The sequence below is a fragment of the Lithobates pipiens genome, unplaced genomic scaffold (genome assembly GCF_037356315.1).
Source record: "Lithobates pipiens isolate NorthernLeopardFrog02 unplaced genomic scaffold, aLitPip1_a1.2 Scaffold_22, whole genome shotgun sequence".
Taxonomy (NCBI): domain Eukaryota; kingdom Metazoa; phylum Chordata; class Amphibia; order Anura; family Ranidae; genus Lithobates; species Lithobates pipiens.
In genome coordinates this window covers 231,191,799-231,212,670 of record NW_027507784.1, presented here as the reverse complement: position 1 = coordinate 231,212,670, position 20,872 = coordinate 231,191,799, and the positions used below count along the sequence as shown (strand labels likewise).

At 51.3% G+C, this 20,872-nt stretch overlaps 1 protein-coding gene across 6 annotated transcripts in view; it reads right to left on the bottom strand.

The window, feature by feature from the left end:
• Positions 1 to 20,872, bottom strand: part of SNX29 (sorting nexin 29) — a 1,823,105-nt gene that overhangs the window by 1,244,708 nt on the left and 557,525 nt on the right. For all 6 annotated transcript variants that reach the window (XM_077448905.1, XM_077448908.1, XM_077448906.1 and 3 more), the window contains one exon: positions 11,043 to 11,113. In XM_077448905.1, coding sequence (XP_077305031.1) covers positions 11,043 to 11,113 — 71 coding nt within the window. The remainder of the gene's footprint in view (positions 1 to 11,042; positions 11,114 to 20,872) is intronic.

Here is a 20,872-nt window from a genome sequence, read left to right as displayed (position 1 = left end):
GAGTGCACACAGAGGGACACTGTAGGGAGAGCGCACACAGGGGGACACTGGAGGCAAAGTGCACACAGGGGGACACTGGAGGGAGAGAACACACAGGGGGACACTGGAGGGAGAGCACACACAGGGGGACACTGGAGGGAGAGCACACACAGGGGGACACTGGAGGGAGAGCACACACAGGGGGACACTGGAGGGGGATCGCAAACAGGGCAAAACTAGAGAGAGAGTGCACACAGGGGGACACTGGAAGGAGAGCCCACACAGGGGGACACTGGAATTAGAGCGCACACAGGGGGGTATTGGAGAGACCGCACTCACAGGGGGACACTGGAGGGAGAGCATACACAGGGGGACACTGGAGGGAGAGCATACACAGGGGGACACTGGAGGGAGAGCACACACAGGGGGACACTGGAGAGAGAGCACAAACACACACAGGGGCAGTGGAGGGAGAGTGCACACAGTGGGACACTGGAGGGAGAGCACACCCCGGGGGACACTGGAGGGAGAGCACACACAGGGGGACACTGGAGGGAGAGCACACACAGGGGGACACTGGAGGGAGAGCACACACAGGGGGACAGTGGAGGGAAAGCACACACACAGGGGGACAGTGGAGGGAAAGCACAGACAGGGGGACAGTGGAGGGAGAGCACACACAGGGGGATAGTGGAGGGAGAGCACACACAGGGGGACACTGGAGGGAGAGCACACACAGGGGGCACTGGAGGGAGAGCACACACAGGGGGCACTGGAGGGAGAGCACACACTTAGGGGGACACTGGAGAGAGAACACACAGGGTGACACTGGAGAGAGAGCACAAACACACAGGGGGGCACTGGCGGGAGAGTGCACAGAGGGGACACTGAAGGGAGAGCACACACACAAGTGGGACACTGGAGGGAGAGCACACACACATACAGGGGGACACTGAAGGGAGAGCACACACAGGGGGACACTGAAGGGAAAGCACACACAGGGGGACACTGGAGGTGGAGCACACACAGGGGGACACTGGAGAGAGAGCTCAAACAGGGGAACACTGGAGGGAAAGCACACACAGGGCGACACTGGAAGTAGAGCGCATACAGGGGGGCATTGGAGAGAGAGCAAACACAGGGCGACACTGAAGGGAGAGCACTCACAGGGGGACACTGGAGGGAGAGCACTCACATGGGGACACTGGAGGGAGAGCACTCACATGGGGACACTGGAGGGAGAGCACTCACAGGGGGACACTGGAGGGAGAGCGTAAACAGGGCGACACTAGAGAGAGAGCGCACACAGGGCGACACTAGAGAGAGAGCGCACACAGGGGGACACTAGAGAGAGAGCGCACAAAGGGGGACACTGGAGGGAGAACACACACAGGGGGACACTGGAGGGAGAGCACACACAGGGGGACACTGGAGGGAGAGCACACACAGGGGACACTGGAGGTAGAGCACACATAGGGGGACACTGGAGGGAGAGCACACACACACTGGGGGACACTGGAGGTTGAGCACACACAGGGGGACACTGGAGGTTGAGCACACACAGGGGGACACTGGAGAGAGAGCACACACAGGGGGACACCGGAGAGAGAGCACACACAGGGAGACACCGGAGAGAGAACTGTTATATCCTCTGTGTTGTGAGAGACACAAGACTCTGGTCTGGAACAATGGAAGTTTATTTCCAGTACTCACTGTACACTGCAACATGCATCTCAGGACAGTACATCTTATTAGGCTCTTACATGTGTCCAAGATGGCTACCATACCCCTTGACCCTTGGCATCACTCCTGGGTGGAGCCAGCCTTAAAGTGGCAGTACATGTGGAACCCTTCAGGTATAACAAGAACACACACAGGGAGACACCGGAGAGAGAGCACACACAGGAAGACACCGGAGAGAGAGCACACACAGGGAGACAGTGGAGAGAGAGCACACACAGGGAGACAGTGGAGAGAGAGCACACACAGGGAGACACTGGAGAGAGAGCACACACAGGAAGACACCAGAGAGAGAGCACACAGAGGGGGACAGTGGAGAGAGAGCACACACAGGGAGACAGTGGAGAGAGAGCACACACACACACACACACACACACACACAGAGGGGACACTGAAGGGAGAGCACACACACGGGGAGACAGTGGAGAGAGAGCACACACAGGGAGACACCGGAGAGAGAGCACACACAGGAAGACACTGGAGAGAGAGCACACACAGGAAGACACTGGAGAGAGAGCACACACAGGAAGACACCGGAGAGAGAGCACACACAGGGAGACACCGGAGAGAGAGCACACACAGGAAAACACAGGAGAGAGAGCACACACAGGAAAACACCGGAGAGAGAGCACACACAGGAAGACACCGGAGAGAGAGCACACACAGGGAGACACCGGAGAGAGAGCACACACAGGAAGACACCGGAGAGAGAGCACACACAGGGAGACAGTGGAGAGAGAGCACACACAGGGAGACAGTGGAGAGAAAGCACACACAGGGAGACAGTGGAGAGAGAGCACACACAGGGAGACAGTGGAGAGAGAGCACACACAGGGAGACAGTGGAGAGAGAGCACACACACACACACAGAGGGGACACTGAAGGGAGAGCACACACACGGGGGACACTGGAGTGAGAGCACGCACACAGGGTGACACTGGAGGGAGAGCACACACAGGGGGACACAGGAGGGACAGCGCACACAGGGGGACACTGGAGGCTAAGCGCACATAGGGGGACACTGGAGGCAAAGCGCACACAGGGGGACACTGGAGGCAAAGCGCACACAGGGGGACACTGGAGGCAAAGCGCACACAGGGGGACACTGGAGAGAGAGCACACACAGGAAGACACCAGAGAGAGAGCACACAGAGGGGGACAGTGGAGAGAGAGCACACACAGGGAGACAGTGGAGAGAGAGCACACACACACACACACACACACACACACACACACACAGAGGGGACACTGAAGGGAGAGCACACACACGGGGAGACAGTGGAGAGAGAGCACACACAGGGAGACACCGGAGAGAGAGCACACACAGGAAGACACTGGAGAGAGAGCACACACAGGAAGACACCGGAGAGAGAGCACACACAGGGAGACACCGGAGAGAGAGCACACACAGGAAAACACAGGAGAGAGAGCACACACAGGAAAACACCGGAGAGAGAGCACACACAGGAAGACACCGGAGAGAGAGCACACACAGGGAGACACCGGAGAGAGAGCACACACAGGAAGACACCGGAGAGAGAGCACACACAGGGAGACAGTGGAGAGAGAGCACACACAGGGAGACAGTGGAGAGAAAGCACACACAGGGAGACAGTGGAGAGAGAGCACACACAGGGAGACAGTGGAGAGAGAGCACACACAGGGAGACAGTGGAGAGAGAGCACACACACACACGCAGAGGGGACACTGAAGGGAGAGCACACACACGGGGGACACTGGAGTGAGAGCACGCACACAGGGTGACACTGGAGGGAGAGCACACACAGGGGGACACAGGAGGGACAGCGCACACAGGGGGACACTGGAGGCTAAGCGCACATAGGGGGACACTGGAGGCAAAGCGCACACAGGGGGACACTGGAGGCAAAGCGCACACAGGGGGACACTGGAGGCAAAGCGCACACAGGGGGACACTGGAGGCAAAGCGCACACAGGGGGACACTGGAGGCAAAGCGCACACAGGGGGACACTGGAGGGAGAGCGCACACAGGGGGACACTGGAGGGAGAGCGCACACAGGGGGACACTGGTGGGAGAGCGCACACAGAGGGACACTAGTGGAAGAACACACACAGAGGGACACTAGTGGAAGAGCACACACAGGGTGACACTGGAGGGAGAGCACACACAGGCGGACACTGGAGGGAGAGCACACACACACACACAGGGTGACACTCTGGGGGTGGGGGGACCAGAAGAGTATCATGGGCCAGGGCAAGTTCTTAGAAAAACATAATGCTTATAACTGCTGTGCTGTCTGTCATTTTCACACTGACCTGCTGCTGCACACAAGGCAGGTCAGTGTGGGTGGCCAATTCGGAGATGAGGCTCCGCTGTGTGCCTGCTCTGTGTGCACTCTGTACTGCAGCCTCCAGCTCCCTTACCAACATGAAAGTCCCCTGTGGCAGTGAGATATGGCTCCGCCCCTCAGGTGACTTCCCCAGGGGGAGAGGTGGCCTGAGGAGCGCCTGTCTCAGTCTGCAATAATCCCCATATGGCTGCTGCTGATGGCTCTGTGTCCATGATTGCTCATTCACTCTCTGATCCATCCCGGCCAGCTCGCTCCTCTTGGCAAGCAAGGATTTAGTTCACTGCTCCTCTGGATGGGCATAGTGTGCTCAATTCTGCAATCTGCATGATAAGCTGCAGGCAACTCCAGGGGCAGACTGAGCCTCTCAATGGTCAGTTTGCCCCTGCTGCTGGAGGATCTGTTGTTGCTGGGGGGGGCTCAATTGTTGCTTGGAAAGATCTACTGTTGAGAGAGGGGTCTATTGATTTTGGCTGCTAGGAGATCTATTGTTGGTGGAGGCCTAATATTGTTAGTGTGTTTCTATTGTTGCTTGGGTGGTACTTTGTTGTGGAGGGGAGGGGGAGTCGGTTGCTGTGAGAAACTATTGTTGACACACACAGGGGGGATGTAGTATTGTTGCCGGTTGCAGGGGATACTGTCAGGATGGGCATGTCAGTGGACAAGATGGGTCCTCTGGGTGGACTTCTATGTATCTTGACAGGCTAATCCACATTCCTCATCATAAACATAGGAATTGGGTACATTCTGATATATGTGCGCACAAATGACTTCTCCCTGAATTCTGCCTGTACTGACTTCCGCTTGCCTCCTGACCCCCCACGTCTGCTTCATTTCTTCCACCGATTGGCTCCTGACCCAGCTTGTACCTTGATGACGCTCCTGCCTGTGCCCCTGTACCTGATCTCTCTTGCCAGTGTATGACCTGTTATGCCTGTTAGTGCCTGCCTACCTGCTGTCTGCTACCAGTATACACCTCACCTGCCTGCAATTGCCAGTACCAGCCTACTTTAGTCTGCTGTTTACCAGCTGCCACCCTGCCTGCTTCACTGAAAACCCCTGGCAACTACCCTGCCTGGTGTGGACACCTGCTCTGATAGCAAGACTTACAGGCACTTGTGCCACTCTGCACCTTCTGGTACACTTTTAGGGGCGCCGAGTCAGAGGTGTAAGACAGGCCTTCCTCATCATATCAGGCTCTGTTACCAGATATGACACAGATATATTTTACAGCTTATCATTAACAAATTCCATACAAATTATTTAGCACCTCAAAATGATACTTGTTTCTGTATTCTCTAAAAGGGGTGGTATTGGGAGGTGGATAGGGGAGTAATCAAGTGACTGTGCTCGGAGGTGCGTAGGGGCTGAGACCAGAGGTGACTTGAAAGGGCAAGTTCCTGCACCTATTCTCTGAGAAAAAAAGCCCTGGCTGCAATGCCATCTCCTCCAAATTATTAGTAACACAATAACATGTGTAAGGCTGACCGCAGGGTAAGCCTGTATTTGTAGGAGGAGTCAGGCTGCATAAAGCCTGCCCTCCTCTGCCTCCTCCTCGTGGACGTTGGGTCTCGCGTGGCTGACGTCACTTTCGGCGGGTCGGAGAAGGACTTTCTGGGGCTCGTGGACGGGGTGCTTTTGGCACCGCCGGCTCCGTTTGTGGGAATCTGGGGGGGGAGCTTCACCCGCCGGCGGCTTCTGTCTGCACGGGGGAGCCTTTCTCCTGCCCGCATCCTTCTCCGGCTGCCTCTGCTGGAGGGGAGGGAGGTTTGTCTGTCTCAGGCTTCCCCCGTGTGTTCTGCGGGGGGGGGGGGGTCGTCGTCTGTAGTGCTTGTCCACTGGGGAGCTTGTCGCCCTGCCCGCCTTCTTCTCCCGCTGTCACTGCCGGAGAGAAGGGGGGGTGCCTGCCACAGGCTTCTCCTGTGCGGTGCTGCTGGGGGGGGGCTCCTGTCTCCATGAAGGAGCCCTTCTCCCGCCCGCCTCCTTCTCCGGCTGCCTCTGCTGGAGGGGAGGGGGGGGGGACGGGAGGTTTTCCATCAGGTGGATTCGGTGGTGGAAGTGATCCCTTCAATTTACCACTATTACTCCTCCGCCAGCCGCCTTCCTCCTCTGGGCTCACTAGGAAAGCTTTCTCCAAGTCAAACTTTGGAGAAGTGGAATGCAGGCTGAGCGCATGGGGGCGGATCCCCGCTGTGCAGCGGCCTGACAGCCAGCCAATGGGCTGCACGGGCCTCCTGCCAATCCTGGTAACCAGTCCAATCCCAGCTGTGGCATCGCAAACTCGATGCCCCCACTGTTCGCCTCCAAAGCTGCGCTTTCTGCCAATCGCTGGAGGACAGAGTGGGAAAGTTATATGCAGAGTTGGAAGGCAGGCAAAGAAGTTAAAGAACACTTAATATACCCATGTTTTTGAAGGAGGATGGTAGAGGGTGAGAATAACAACAGTAAGTGTGGATGGACTTGATTGTGTAGTGATGGAGCCCCCTTTGAGCAAGAGGAGTCAGACTCCGAGGTTAGCAGATTTGGCAGCGGCTCAAGCCCATCCTCATCAGGCTATGACAGGCTTCCCGGAGTTGGGGAGTAATCAAGCTCACTCCCACCCTGCCCACATCCACTCTGGGGAGTTGGGGGAGTGACCCTGGAGTTGTCCTGACTCCTTTCGGACCTGAGCACATGGCTCAAGCCAATGCTCTGGAACTTAGTCCCTCGCAGCACATGCCAGCTCATCCCGAGGCTCAGACTGCTGCCGTCTTCACCTCGCCAGCCATGGTCAGCTATCCCACCGTGGCTCATTCCCACACTGGCTACAGCAGCAGCCCCAGGGACTTTCTCCTTAAGAGGGAGCTATCCACCTTGGCCATGTTAGGAGAACAGCATCCGGCCACCGCCCCCTGCCTGAGCTCCACGTGGCGGGCCTCCCCCGCCTGAGCTCCACGTGGCGGGCCTCCCCCCGCCTGAGCTCCACGTGGCGGGCCTCCCCCCGCCTGAGCTCCACGTGGCGGGCTTCCCCCCTGCCTGAGCTCCACGTGGCGGACCTCCCCCCGCCTGAGCTCCCCGTGGCACCCCCCCGCCTGAGCTCCACGTGGCGGGCCTCCGCCTGCCTGAGCTCCACGTGGCGGGCCTCCCCCGACTGAGCTCCACATGGCGGGCCTCCCCCGACTGAGCTCCACATGGCGGGCCTGAGCTCCACGTGGTGGGCCTCCCCCACCTGAGCTCCATGTACTATGTGCTATTTACGTTCTTGTGCTATTTACGTTCTTGGGCAATTTTGTGTTCTTGTGTAATCTTGTGTTCTTGTGCTATTAATATTCTCCTGCCATTCATGTTCTCGTGCTATTCACGGTTTTCTCATGCGATTTTACGTTCTTGTGCATTTTATGGTTTTCTCATGTGATTCGGTCCCATACAATTCGGTCCCATGCGATTTCGGTCTCAGGGCATTCACGTTCTCAAAGCGATTACATTCTCTAAGCGATTACGTCTTCATGCATTTGCTTTTTCATGCATTTGCATCTTCTTGCAGTTGCGTCTCTTGCAGTTGCATTTCTTGCAGTTGCGTTTCTCATGCGGTTGCATTTTCCGTTTTCATGCAGTTATGTTCTCATTTTGTTTTACGTTTTCATGCAGTTATGTTCTCGGTTCATTTTACGTTTTCATGCAGTTATGTTCTCGGTTCATTTTACGTTTTCATGCAGTCATGTTCTCGGTTCGTTTTATGTTCTCATGCAGTCATGTTCTCGTTCGTTTTACGTTCTCATGCAGTCATGTTCTCGTTCGTTTTACGTTCTCATGCAGTCATGTTCTCGTTCGTTTTACGTTCTCATGCAGTCATGTTCTCGTTCGTTTTACGTTCTCATGCAGTCATGTTCTCGTTCGTTTTACGTTCTCATGCAGTCATATTCTCGTTTCGTTTTACGTTCTCATGCAGTTATGTTCTCGTTTCGTTTCAATGACGTTTTCTCATTCGATTTGACGTTCTCATGCTTTTGTTTTTTCACGAGCGTTTCTTACTCGTTTTTTTTGGTTTTCACTGGCATTGCCGTTTCTCATGCAATTCACAGTTTATGCAATTTCACGGTTTTCATACAGTTGATGTTTTCATGAAAGTTACGGTTCTTACACAATTTTGTTTTTCATGCGATTTGGGTCTCTCATGTAATTTACTTTTCTTATGAAGTTGGTGTTTCTCATACAATTGATGGTTTTCCATGCAATTTTACGGTCTCATACAATTGCGTTTCTCGTGCGTTTCGCAGGCAGTTGACAGTTTTTAAACGATTTACAGTTCTTACGCATTTATGGTTCTCATGAATTTATGGTTCTCAGGCATGTTACATTTCTCATGCAATTTACGTATCAGATGTAATTTACGTGTCTCATGCAACTTCTTGCGTTTCCCATGTTTCTGACGTTTCCCCATGTTTTTATAGCATTTTCTGACGTGTTCCCATGGTTCTGACGTATTCCCGTGGTACAGTTGACAGTTCACGCAACTACGGTTTCTCGTGCATTTTATGGCTTCTCTAGTTTTCCAGGTTTCTCTCGTGTTCCAGGTTTCTCTCGCTTGCCTGGGTTTTCTCTCTCGCTTGCCTAGGCTTTCTCTTGTGTACCCCCCAGGGTTTTCTCTATGTGTACCCCCCAGGGTTTTCTCTATGTGTACCCCCCAGGGTTTTCTCTATGTGTACCCCCCAGGGTTTTCTCTATGTGTACCCCCCAGGGTTTTCTCTTGTGTACCCCCCAGGGTTTTCTCTTGTGGTTTTGACGTTTCGCGTTTCTCGTGCAACCTGCGTTTCCTAGGCAGGTTGTGTTTTCTAGCAGCCTCGGTTCTTATGCCGCTCACGGTGATCAGATCATGCTACTCATGTTTCTCGTTCAGTCACGTTTCCTTATCGCAGATTTCGTTCTTGTCGCAGTTTTTCTTTGTCTGATCACGGTTCTCTCGCTAATTGTGTTTCTGATTAGTTGGGTGCCATTCCTCACTATCTTTAAATTTCCTAGCTGCGTCCGGCCAGGAGTTGCGCTGGTGTATAGAACGATTGGTTAGTCAGCCTTTCGCTGATCTGCAGCTTCTTCTGGCTCAGGGGCTTTTGTGGGTCCCGGGGCCCTCTCGGGGCCCGGGCCAGTATCTCTATGTAGGCTCGGGTCTCAGAAGCAGGTTCCAGTGTCATACTTTCTTTTCAGTTCCAGTTGTGGTAGATTGGTTTTCCATTTGGCTGGCACTGCAGCCTTGATCATTGGGTTTTGTTTTAAATTCCAGGAAAGCCCATGACACTGCTTGGCAGGTTTCCAGGTTAGGTTACCAGTCCTGGTGGTTAAACATCTAGTTCCTTTTTTGATTTTCTGTTTTGTTTTGTTTTTGTTCCCTTTTTTGCCTCCTCCAGCTTGTATCAGCCCTCAGCACTTTCTGGGCGTATCGAGTTAAGTCCCAGCATTTCATGCTGAATGATCCGTCAGGTTGTTTATTTCTCTGCGCTTTCGTTTGAAGCCATCCAGGGTTCCAGCGGTGTGGACTCCCTGCTGTGCTCAGCTGACTTTCCATTGTGGGTTTTATTTTATGACGTTCACATACTCTCAGGTCTCCTTTTGCGTTGGCCACCGGGTTGGGGCTCAAGGGGGTGCTATAGCTGGCTTTGTGGTTCCTAAAGCCAGGGGAGAGGTGCTTCTGGCCCAGGGTCTCACTTACTTTAGCCAATCTACTAGTTGGCACCCCAGCCTTTTCTGCTACATCTGCATGCTCGCGGGACGTGGCTTTCGGAGCGGCACTGTTGTCAGATCCCTGGAGCCTGGCAAGGTGTGGTGCTTGGTGTTGGGTTAAAGCAAGCGTGTGTGTGTTACATTTGGCTAACGATGGGTTGGTCCTCTACTGCCTTTCCTAGCGCTTCCTTCTTTGCGGATAAATGCATAACTTATTTGCCGCCACTCCAGGTTAGACGTTATTCCCGGTGTCATCTGGTTGTTGAGCTTTCTTCCTACTGAGTTATTTTTTGCCCCCTTTTAGGCATACTGAACACGTTTCCGTGTCCGCTGATGAAGTCCCGCCCATAGGGACGTAACGTACGGACGGAGATCACATGACATCACCCGTGGTCATTGATCATTTTAACGATTGTATGAAGCTTCGTGATTGTAAGTGTGTTTTTTATGTATATTCATCATTAAAACGTTTTTTCTATGGAGAGCACTATGGCCTGTCTTTCTATCCACATGGTCTGAGGAATTGTGAATACTGCTATATACCGATCCAGTGTGGGTATTCCACGAACATGTCAGTTCATTTGATTCTGAATGGGAGAAAGCTGTGTTTTCGTTTGTGAATCGGTCGGATATTGTCGGAGGGGAGTACAGCGATTGGACGAGTTGATATTTAAGTACATACGACCCTCTGTAATTTAAAGGGTCCATACGATGAGGTGAGCAGCCAATTTTACCATTGGTGGTGGTCCCCCCCTTGACACTAAGTCACTTTATGCATGAACTGACTGTATACCACTGAAGATTCCTCACGTGGACTTTTTGACTCAAAAGCTATCTTTGGACTTTTTATTAATTTTAATATGTTAGTAATCATTTTATTTTAGTTAGAGCGCTGTACCATCTGTTTGATATACTGACCACGTGACCCTGGCACACTTCAGGTCTTTGTTTCTTTGTTGCTCGTTGTTCCTTTCCCCCACTATCCACAGAGTGACTCTGAGTACAAGTGTAAGGCTGACCGCAGGGTAAGTCTGTATTTGTAGGAGGAGTCAGGCTGCATAAAGCCTGCCCTCCTCTGCCTCCTCCTCGTGGACGTTGGGTCTCGTGTCCCACCCACCCATTCCCTTTTTCTTTTAATTTCTTTCATTACATTTCATACTTGGGTATGCCCCCTTTTAGGCATACTGACCACGTGACCCTGGCACACTTCAGGTCTTTGTTTCCTTGTTGCTCGTTGTTCCTTTCCCCCACTATCCACAGAGTGACTCTGAGTACAAATGATGCTATACAGATAAAGTTACCTGCTGCCATGGTAGGGAGCATGCTTGAACGTTCCTCATCAAACAGAAATGACCAATCTTCATAGAAGAAGCTAGAAATAAAAATAAAAAATAAATTATTTACCGCATACACTAAAATAAATTATTCTTAAATAATCCTAAAGCTCCATTCACACGGGTGTCATCTGTTACATCAGTTTATAACCTGCTGACACCTGACTGCTCTGTTGCTTGCCTCCTGATGACTGGCACAACGTCTTCCCCCTGCCGCTAAAATAAACGAAGGGGCAAGGTCACCTAATGACGTCATTGACCATTTCCATAAATGGTCTATGTACCCTGTATGGATCGGGGGTAGACCTGCACGCTGTTTTTTTATTTTTTAATATTGTTTTTGTTTTTTGTTTACATTCTCTCAGCAGGGATTTTTAAAACACCAGCAGATTTTTGGGGGGTTTTAGTACACTGCCAGCTCCTCAAGAACCAATGACCTAAACCTGCTGCTGATGCAAGGATGAGTCACTGGTTGTTAGGACACCGGAAGGTGATAACTCCTCAACAACCAATGGATGCAAAAACAGAAGTCATCCTGTGACATCCACTTATCTCCATTCAGGTCCATTTAAACATAATAGGACAGAGACCTGTTCCATTGAAAAAAACAGACCTGAACAGAACAGGGTGTACCACTAAGTGTATGATCATGCATTTACATACATTTGCCCCAACAAGTCAACAGATGGATGAAAAATGGACACAGGGAACACCCGTGTCAAAGGGGCATAGAAAGAAGTAACCCCAGGATGCCACGCAGATGTGCTATGTGAATCATACATAACATTATAAAAATGAACTCTTTAGCAATAGGAGGTATGATTGCAAGAGGCGGAATGCAAAACTGAATTTTAATGAGCTCTAAGGAAACTGAAAATCCAGGTTCTTCCATATGATATAAGCACCCTGAAGCCCCTCAACCTGTCTGGATGAGATTAATGAGTAGGGATGAGCTAGATGTTTGTGTCAAACATCGGCTGTTCACACGTTCGCCGAATACCGAACGTTATGTGCCGTTCGCGCCAAATTTGTGTGGCGCTCACGGCCCACAATGCACTGCGCGACCGCAGTGCATTGCTGGCCCATGATTGGCCAAGCATGCACTGTGACCCTGCATGCTTGGCCAATCACAGCGCCGGCAGCGAGGAGAGCCATGATTGGCCACAGGCAGGATGCCTGTGGCCAATCATAGCTCAGGCTGTGTAGTACACGCCCCACACTCGCCAGCGCGGCGGCCTTGTGTAGTGTGTTGGCATCTGTAGGAGTTAGTGGGTGTTCTCTGTGTACCTTCAACACAGTATACACCGTTCGTTATCGGCCAATTTAACGTTATTGCTCTTCTGCAATTGAGCTTTTAGCAATCTGCAGGAGTTTGTGAGTGACCGCAGTATACACCATTATATCCACCTATATAGCTAGCTATATTGCTCTTCTGTAATAGAGCTTTCAGTCAGCTGTAGGAGATTGTGGGTGTTGTCTGCATGCCCTGACCGCAGTATACACCATTATATCCACCTATATAGCTAGCTATATTGCTCTTCCGTAATAGAGCTTTCATTCAGCTGTAGGAGATTGTGGGTGTTGTCTGCGTGCCCTGACCACAGTATACACCATTATATCCACCTATATAGCTAGCTATATTGCTCTTCTGTAATAAAGCTTTCAGTCATCTGTAGGAGATTGTGGGTGTTGTCTGCGTGCCCTGACCGCAGTATACACCATTATATCCACCTATATAGCTAGCTATATTGCTCTTCTGTAATAGAGCTTTCAGTCAGCTGTAGGAGATTGTGGGTGTTGTCTGCGTGCCCCGACCGCAGTATACACCATTATCCACCTATATAGCTCTTCTCTAATTAAGCCATCTGCCATCTGCAGGAGATAGTTGGTGCTGTGTGCCTCCAGCACAGTATACACCGGTATCTACCCTTTAATTCCTGTTCTATAATAAAGGCATCTGCAGGAGTTAGTGGGTGTTGTGTGCCTCCAGCACAATATACACTACCCAATTGCTGGTTTCCCCCATCTCCCTTCAGGCCATTACCATGTCTGGAAGGCTAACAAGGAGAGGCAGACAGGCACAAGACGATAAAAGAGGGCAAGCATGCTCTGTGTCTAGAGACAACAGTGCTGGTCGTGGACAAGGTGCATCGTCATCATCAGCACGTGGCCATGGGACACGCTTGTCCTTATTTTCAGCAGCTGGACGTGTTGAGCCGCATCATGCCGAAGACTTGGTAGAGTGGATGACCAAGCCCTCTTCATCCTCCTCATCCTCTCTCACCCAGGCTCAGGGTACTAGCAAAGCAGCTGCCAACGCATCGTCTTCCCTCATCTCAATGTCATCATCATGACTCCTTCCCTAGACCCACCACGTCCTCCTGAGCATAGAGAGGGGATGCTCAAGAAGGACAGCAATCTGGCAGTCATGTTCCACAAGCTGCAGCATACTGCCAGGTTTGCTCCAGCGATGAAGAGGGAGGGGATGATGAGGGCACTGACTCCACATGGTGCCTGGTAGGAGAGAGGAGGAGGAGGCACATGTCCAACGAGGCAGGATGCCCCCCGGGGGCCAGCTTAGGGGCAGCACACCGACTGAATGACACCGCAGAGCTTCGCCTGTGCAGGGCGCTGCCTCTGCCCATTATTCTAAAAGTTATTTGGCGTGGGCCTTTTTTGAGACGAGTGCATCAGATCGCACCGCTGCTATTTGCAACATATGTCTCAAGCGTATCTCACGTGGCCAAAACATCAGCCGCTTGGGCACCACATGCTTGACCCGACATATATTGACCTGCCATGCAGCTCATTGGCAAGCGTACCTCAAAGACCCACACCAAAGAACAAAGCGGACCTCTCCTTGCTCCTCATCAGCTGGGATCTCCAACCTCACTAGACCTTCAGTCCTCTCTGAAACCTGCTCTGAGAGGAATGAAGGTGTAGAATTAGGTGTGTCACAGCCAAGTGCTTGCGGGCACTCTGCTAGCAGTATACTCACGTCCGATTATAGCAGGCAAATTTCCCTGCCCCAGCTGCTGGACCGTCGAAAGAAGTTCACTCCCAGCCATCCACATGCCCAGCGGTTGAATGCTAGCTTGGCTAAATTGCTAGCACTTCAACTGCTTCCATTTCAGTTGGTAGACTCGGCTCCCTTCCGTGAGTTTGTGCAATGTGCAGTTCCTAAGTGGCAGGTCCCCAAATGCCACTTTTTCTCACGGAAGGCGATTCCGGCTCTCTACCGGCATGTGGAAGGCAATGTCCTTGCCTTGCTGGACAGGGCGGTCAGTGGTAAGTTGCATATTACCGCTGACTCATGGTCCAGCAGGCATGGACAGGGACGTTACCTGTCTTTCACGGCCCATTGGGTCACTCTTCTGGCAGCTGGGAAGGATGCAGGACAAGGTGCAGTAGTGTTGGAGGTTGTTCCGCCACCACGCCTCCAAAATGCTACTACAGAATGTGACACACCTCTCTCCTCCACCCCCTCTTCTTCTTCCTCCATGGCCTCTTCCAGTGCTCTGTCCTCAGAACCAGCGGTGCTCTGTAGGTGTTCAAGGGGCTACGCAAGTACGCAGGCAAAAAGATGTCATGCCGTGCTTGCGCTGGTTTGCTTGGGGGACAGGAGCCACACTGGGGCCGATGTTTTGTCAGCTCTGCAGGGGCAGGCCGAGAGGTGGTTGACGCCATGCCAGCTTAAGCCAGGAATGGTGGTTTGCGACAATGGCACCAACCTCCTCTCCGCCCTCCGACAGGGACAACTGACCCATGTGCCATGTGTGGCTCACATCCTTAACCTGGTGGTGCAGCAGTTTTTGGGCAGGTACCCGGGCTTACAGCATGTCCTGAAGCAGGCCAGGAAAGTCTGTGTGCATTTCCGCCGATCATTTAATGCCTGTGCTCGGCTGGCTGAGTTCCAAAAGGAGTTGAACCTGCCCAAGAACCGCCTTATATGTGACATGCCCACCAGGTGGAACTCAACATTGGCCATGCTGCAGTGATAGCACACACAGCAGAGGGCCATCAATGAGTACCTGTGCGACTACGGCACCAGGACAGGGTCAGGGGAGCTTGGTTTTTTCTCACCATGCCAGTGGGGCATGATCAGGGATGCATGCACTGTCCTGTCACTGTCTGAGGAGGCCACACGGATGGTGAGCAGTGACAGTGCATGCATCAGTGACACTGTACCTATTGTCCACCTGTTGGAGCATATGCTGCGTGGAATAATGGACAGGGCACTTGAGGCAGAACAGAGGCAGGAAGAGGAGGACTTTCTTGCCTCTCAGGGCCCCCTTTATACAGACAGTGTTCCTGCTGTCCCACCCATCACACAGGAATAAGAGGAGGAGGAGGAGGATGACTGTGTCAGCATGGAGGTGGAGGCTGGCACTTAGCATCAGCAGCAGCAGCAGTCTTGTAGGGATGATTTACAGTCCCAAGAAACCTGTGGACTTGTACATGTTGTCCTTAGTGACCCAGAGGACTCTGGACCGAATGCCTCAGCTAACCTACGCTGCATGGCCTCCCTGGTCCTGCAAAGCCTGCGGAAGGATCCTTGTATTCTTCAGATCAGGGAGAGGGACCATTACTGGCTGGCCACTCTCCTTGATCCACGGTACAAGGTTAAGGTTGCCGACCTTATCTTGCCATCGCAGAGGGAGCAGAGAATGAGACATCTCCGGGAGGCCTTGCAGAAAGGACTGTGCAACGCGTTCCCAGAGACTGGGAGGTTACAAACTCCTGGTCCTGGACAACGTGTTGCTGAGGCATCGGTCAGAAGGAGCGGTGGAGAAGGTGGCCGTCTGACCGATGCGTTCAGACAATTTTTTAGTCCGCAACCCCAAGGTATGATCGGTTCCAGCAACCATCGCCAGCGTCTGATTTACATGGTGCAGGAATACCTAGGGGCAAGGTCAGACTTGGACACCTTTCCTGCCCAAAATCCTCTGGCTTAGTGGGTCTTGAGGATGGCTCACTGGCCAGAGCTTGCACAATATGCAATTGAGCTACTGGCCTGTCCTGCATCCAGCGTTCTTTCGGAACGCACCTTCAGTGCTGCTGGTGGCTTTGTTACCGATCACAGGGTGTGCCTGTCCACCAACTCGGTTGATCTACTGACCTTCATAAAGATGAATCAGTCTTGGATCACCCACAGCTACCAAGCACCTGAAGCTGATGTAACCGAATATTTTTTTTTTGGAAATATCACATCCCTTCAAGACTGCCTATGCTGATGCTGAGTGACTGTCCTGTTATGTTGATTGTCTATCCTCTTCCTCCTCCACTGATATGTTGGAAGAACATTTTTGGTTCTAGGTGATGCCACCAGCCCAATTTTTAAGTCCCTGTTTAACAGGGGCGTTTAATTACAATTTTTGATGCAATGCTTTGCAGCAGGGCTCATTCCTGCACTACAACTAGAGTATATGGGAGAGGTTGCAGTGTCGTGGCACCAGCACCAGTGCCTAAGGCCCAATTTTTCAGCCCCTGTTTAACAGGGGCATGTGTCTTGATATAATATTTCACAGGACTTATAGTGTTGTGGCACCAGCACCACAACCACCAAAGGTCAATTTTTCTACCACTGTTCAACAATGGCATGTAATTACAATTCTTGATATAATCGTTCACAGCAGGGCGCTCCAGTGCCCACCAAGAGTCACTTTGAGGGCTTATAATGTTGTGGCAACACCAACAACTTGTTCCGCCATTTCTGCAGAGCATATAGGGCAGGCCCCTACTTTCAAACATCCAACTTACAAACGTCTGCTACTTGCAAATAGAAGGAGACAACAGGAAGTGAGATGAAAAAAGACGGACGGCAAAACAAATTATACAGAGGTGATAACCCTTCCCAATGTTTGTTTAAAAAAAAATAAAAAATTTTATTGAAAAGAGATAGTAGGCACAAAGGTTCAGATATACAACAAGATCCCCAACAATCGGGGGGGAGTACAATGTCAACAGGATAGCAAATTAAACATACAACAAGTTCGGTAAGATTGTATGCATGAACATTCTTGGACTGAAAGGACCGTCAAGGTGTGAGATGTATAGGTACATACTGCTAGGTGTAGGGCAACCACCAAAAGTGGGAAGAGGGGGGAGTTAAGGCGGAGAGGAGCTTAAGGGGGGCTTGGTGTGATCTGCAGTAGGTGGTTAATGAGATATCTGTCCCCGTGAGGTGGGAGGGCCCATCTGGGGGATGGGGTCGGAGCTCAAAGCAAGGGGGGGTGGGTCCGTTTCAGAGAGGTCCAGGGGCAAATGGTAGGGCGGGGTAGGTAATAGAATTCCAAGTTGCTTCATGTAGGTTCCTGAAAGACTCTTCGGATATGGTTGGGGTGACGTCATGTTGGGGGTCTATGATATGGAGTGTAGTGGTATGTCAGTGTGCCTAGGTCGGAGGAGAAGGGGCAGAAGGGTGTGGGTGTGGGAAAGAGGGAAAAAGGGGGGAAAAAGGAGGAAAAGAGAGGGAGGGGGGGGTGTGGTGGGGAAGGGAAGCAGTCGTAGGATGTAAAGGTACAGGTGAGACTGGGGACGTTTGGGGTCCCCTTCCCCAGGACCCCCCGGAGCATCTTGTTTGCCCATCTGGTCTGGTGATCTCTAAATTAAATCAATGTCATGATATGTAGATCCACACAGCCTATTCTTAATTCAAGGTGTCCCTATTTGTATGCGTCCAGGTAATCAGCAGTGGTCTGGAAGTGTTTCCAGCAGGCCCATTTTGTGGTAAATTTAGAGGGGGTATCTTTGGATATGTGAATCAGTACCTCCATTTCCGCCGTTTTGCTGATTCTGGTGAACCACTCTTTAATGGAGGGGGTTGTGGATGAGCCCCTGTGAACAGGGATGCACTGTTTAGCTGCGTTGAGCATGTGCATAGCTAAAGAACCATGGTAAGTTTGTCTCGGCAAGGGCGAGAGGTGAAGGAGGCACTGGGATGGGGTAGGATCAATGTCGTATGTGGTAATTTGGGAGGTAAGTCTGCAAACTTCTCTCCAGTAACTCTGCAGTGAGGGACACGACCACCAGATGTGGAGTGGGGTTCCCCTGTCTTGGTTGCATCTCCAGCAAATGTCAGTGGCGTTGGGGGCAAATTTGTGAAGAAGGGAGGGTGTACGGTACCATCTCGATTGAATTTTATAACCGTTCTCTTGAACGCTGACATTTAGTGATCCCCTGTGAATTGTATGGAAGATGGCCTCCCATTGCTCGTCAGTTAGTGGCAATGCTAGGTCTTCCTCCCAACGTTTACATGCAGTGGTGGAACCGGGACGTTCTCCATCAAAGAGTAGGTTGTGTGTGAGCGCTATTAGATGCCTTTGGGGGGTGGATTGGGTGCACAGTGTTTCGAACGGAGTCAGTGCCCTAGAGCATTGTGAATTCGCGTTCAGGGAGCGCAGGTAATGAGCGATCAATAGGTAGGTCCAAGGAGGGATGGGTGGTCTATCCACTGAACTGGCGATGTTCTGAGTGGGAGCAAGTGTCCCCCTCTCATAAAAGTGGCAAGTGTTCAGTCTGTCTTTTGGCCAGTTGTCTAGTAAGAAGTTCGGGGATAAGCCAGGCGGGAAATCTGGATTGCCTTTAATCGGGGTCAAGGGTCCCGGGATTGAAGAGATCGTCGTATGGGAACAGATCTGCTGGAAGCATTTCAGTGTAGAGCGTATGAGGGGGTGGGGGATGGAGGAGATGGCTACATGAGACTGTTTCATCCAAGGTAAGGAGTCGAGTGGGGGGGAAGAGAAGGAGGCCTCCAGAGAGACCCATTCTTTGTTGGGATCGCGAACATTCCAATCAACAATTCTAGTTAAGTGGACTGCTCTATAATAGTTGAGTATGTCCGGAAAGCCCAGGCCCCCAAGGTGTTTAGGGCGAGCTAGGGTCTTAAGGGAGATTCTAGGTTTTCGATTTCCCCATAGGAATTTAGAGCAGATGGCATTATACCTTTTAAAAAATGTTGGGGGGACCTGTATAGGGACTGTTTGGAGAATATATAACAGACGAGGCAGAACATTCATCTTAAGGACTGCAATTCTGCCGAACCAAGAGAGAGTTTGTTTGTTCCATCGTTCAAGATCGGCCGTGAGGTTGAGTAGGATAGGGAGATGGTTTTTAACATACAGGTCGGCTAGTGCCCTTGGGATTTGCGTGCCCAGGTATGTGATAGAGTCATTCTTCCAGCTGATAGGGAAGTTCATTTCGCATTGCGTTTGAATCGTCTCTGGGAGGGAGATGTTAAGGGCATAGGACTTGGAAAAATTGATTTTAAGGTTGGAAATGGTCTGAAATTTTGTGAACTCTGATAGAATAATTGGTATTGTAGTAATAGGGTCTGTGAGGAACATCAATATGTCGTCCGCAAAAGCCGCGTATTTACATTCTTTGAGTGGGGTGAGGATGCCCTTAATATCATTATTTAAGGTAAGGGTTTGGAGGAGGGGTTCTAGAGTTAGGATAAACAAAATCGGGGAAAGGGGGCAGCCTTGCCTAATTCAATTACTGATGGGGAAGGCGTCTGACAGAGTGGCATTAACTCGCACCCGCGCAGAGGGGGCTGAGTATAAGGACATGACCATGGACATCATATGAGGGCCAAGACCCAGATTAAGGAGTACCGCTTCCATATAGTCCCATGCCACTCTGTCAAACGCCTTCTCCGCATCCAGAGACAGGAAAAAAGCTTTCTGTTCAGTTTGTGTTATCAAGTGGTGGATATTAATAGATTTTAGGGTGTTGTCCCTGGCTTCACGCCCGGGAACGAAACCAACCTGGTCGGGGGAAATGAGGGTTGGAATAAAAGGGAGAAGTCTGTTGGCTAAGATTTTGGCAAATAATTTGACGTCCACATTGAGTAGGGAAATTGGTCTATAGCTGCTTGTGATCGTCGGGTCTTTGTCGGGTTTGGGTATAACGGTGATATGGGCCTCTAAGATACTGCGGGGGAGGGATTTGGATGTAGGAACAGAGTTGAAGGCCTTAAGGAAAGGAGTTTGAAGTGTTTCTGCGAATAACTTGTAATAAGCAGAGGTCAGCCCGTCGGGTCCAGGGCTCTTGCCTGGTTTTAATTGTTTGATGGCTTGAAGCCATTCTGTCGCTGAGATAGGAACTTCCAATGACTGAAGGGTGTCAGAGGAAACTGTTTTGAGGGGAAGCCTAGAGAGGTATGCCTGAAAGTCATTAAGACGCTTTTGGGGATCTGGCGGGCGTGGACAATCAGAGTTGAGGTTGTAGAGGGAGGTATAGTAACGCTCAAATTCCCGAGCAATATCAGCGTTCGTTTCAAGGGTGGAGCCAGTTGGGGAGTGGATAAGGTGAATCGTTTGTTTGGCCTTCTTGGATCTTAGCGCTCGTGCTAATAGGCGACCTGACTTGTTCCCATGTTCGTAGAAAAATTTCTGCGAGAGGGCAAAGGATCTTCTCGTCTGGTAGCCCAGTATTTCTTGGATCTGGGTGCGAGTATCTAGTAATTCAGCATGGGTGTCTACCGCTAGGGTTTTCTTGTGTTTAGTTTCTAGAGATCTGAGTTTCGTGTAAAGTGCTGTCAATGTTGCCGTTCTTTCTTTCTTGCGGGCCGAGGCCAAGGAGATAAATTTGCCTCTTATCACGCATTTATGTGCTTCCCATTGCGTAAGAGGGGAGACGTCAGGCGTGTCATTGTCTAAGAAGTAGTGTGATAAACAGTCCCTGACCTCCTGGACTCTAACTTCGTCTGTTAGGATACTCGCATCCAGTCTCCATACACTGGTTCAGTCAAGTTGTTCAGGGAAGGTAAAAAGGGCTGTGATAGGGTGATGATC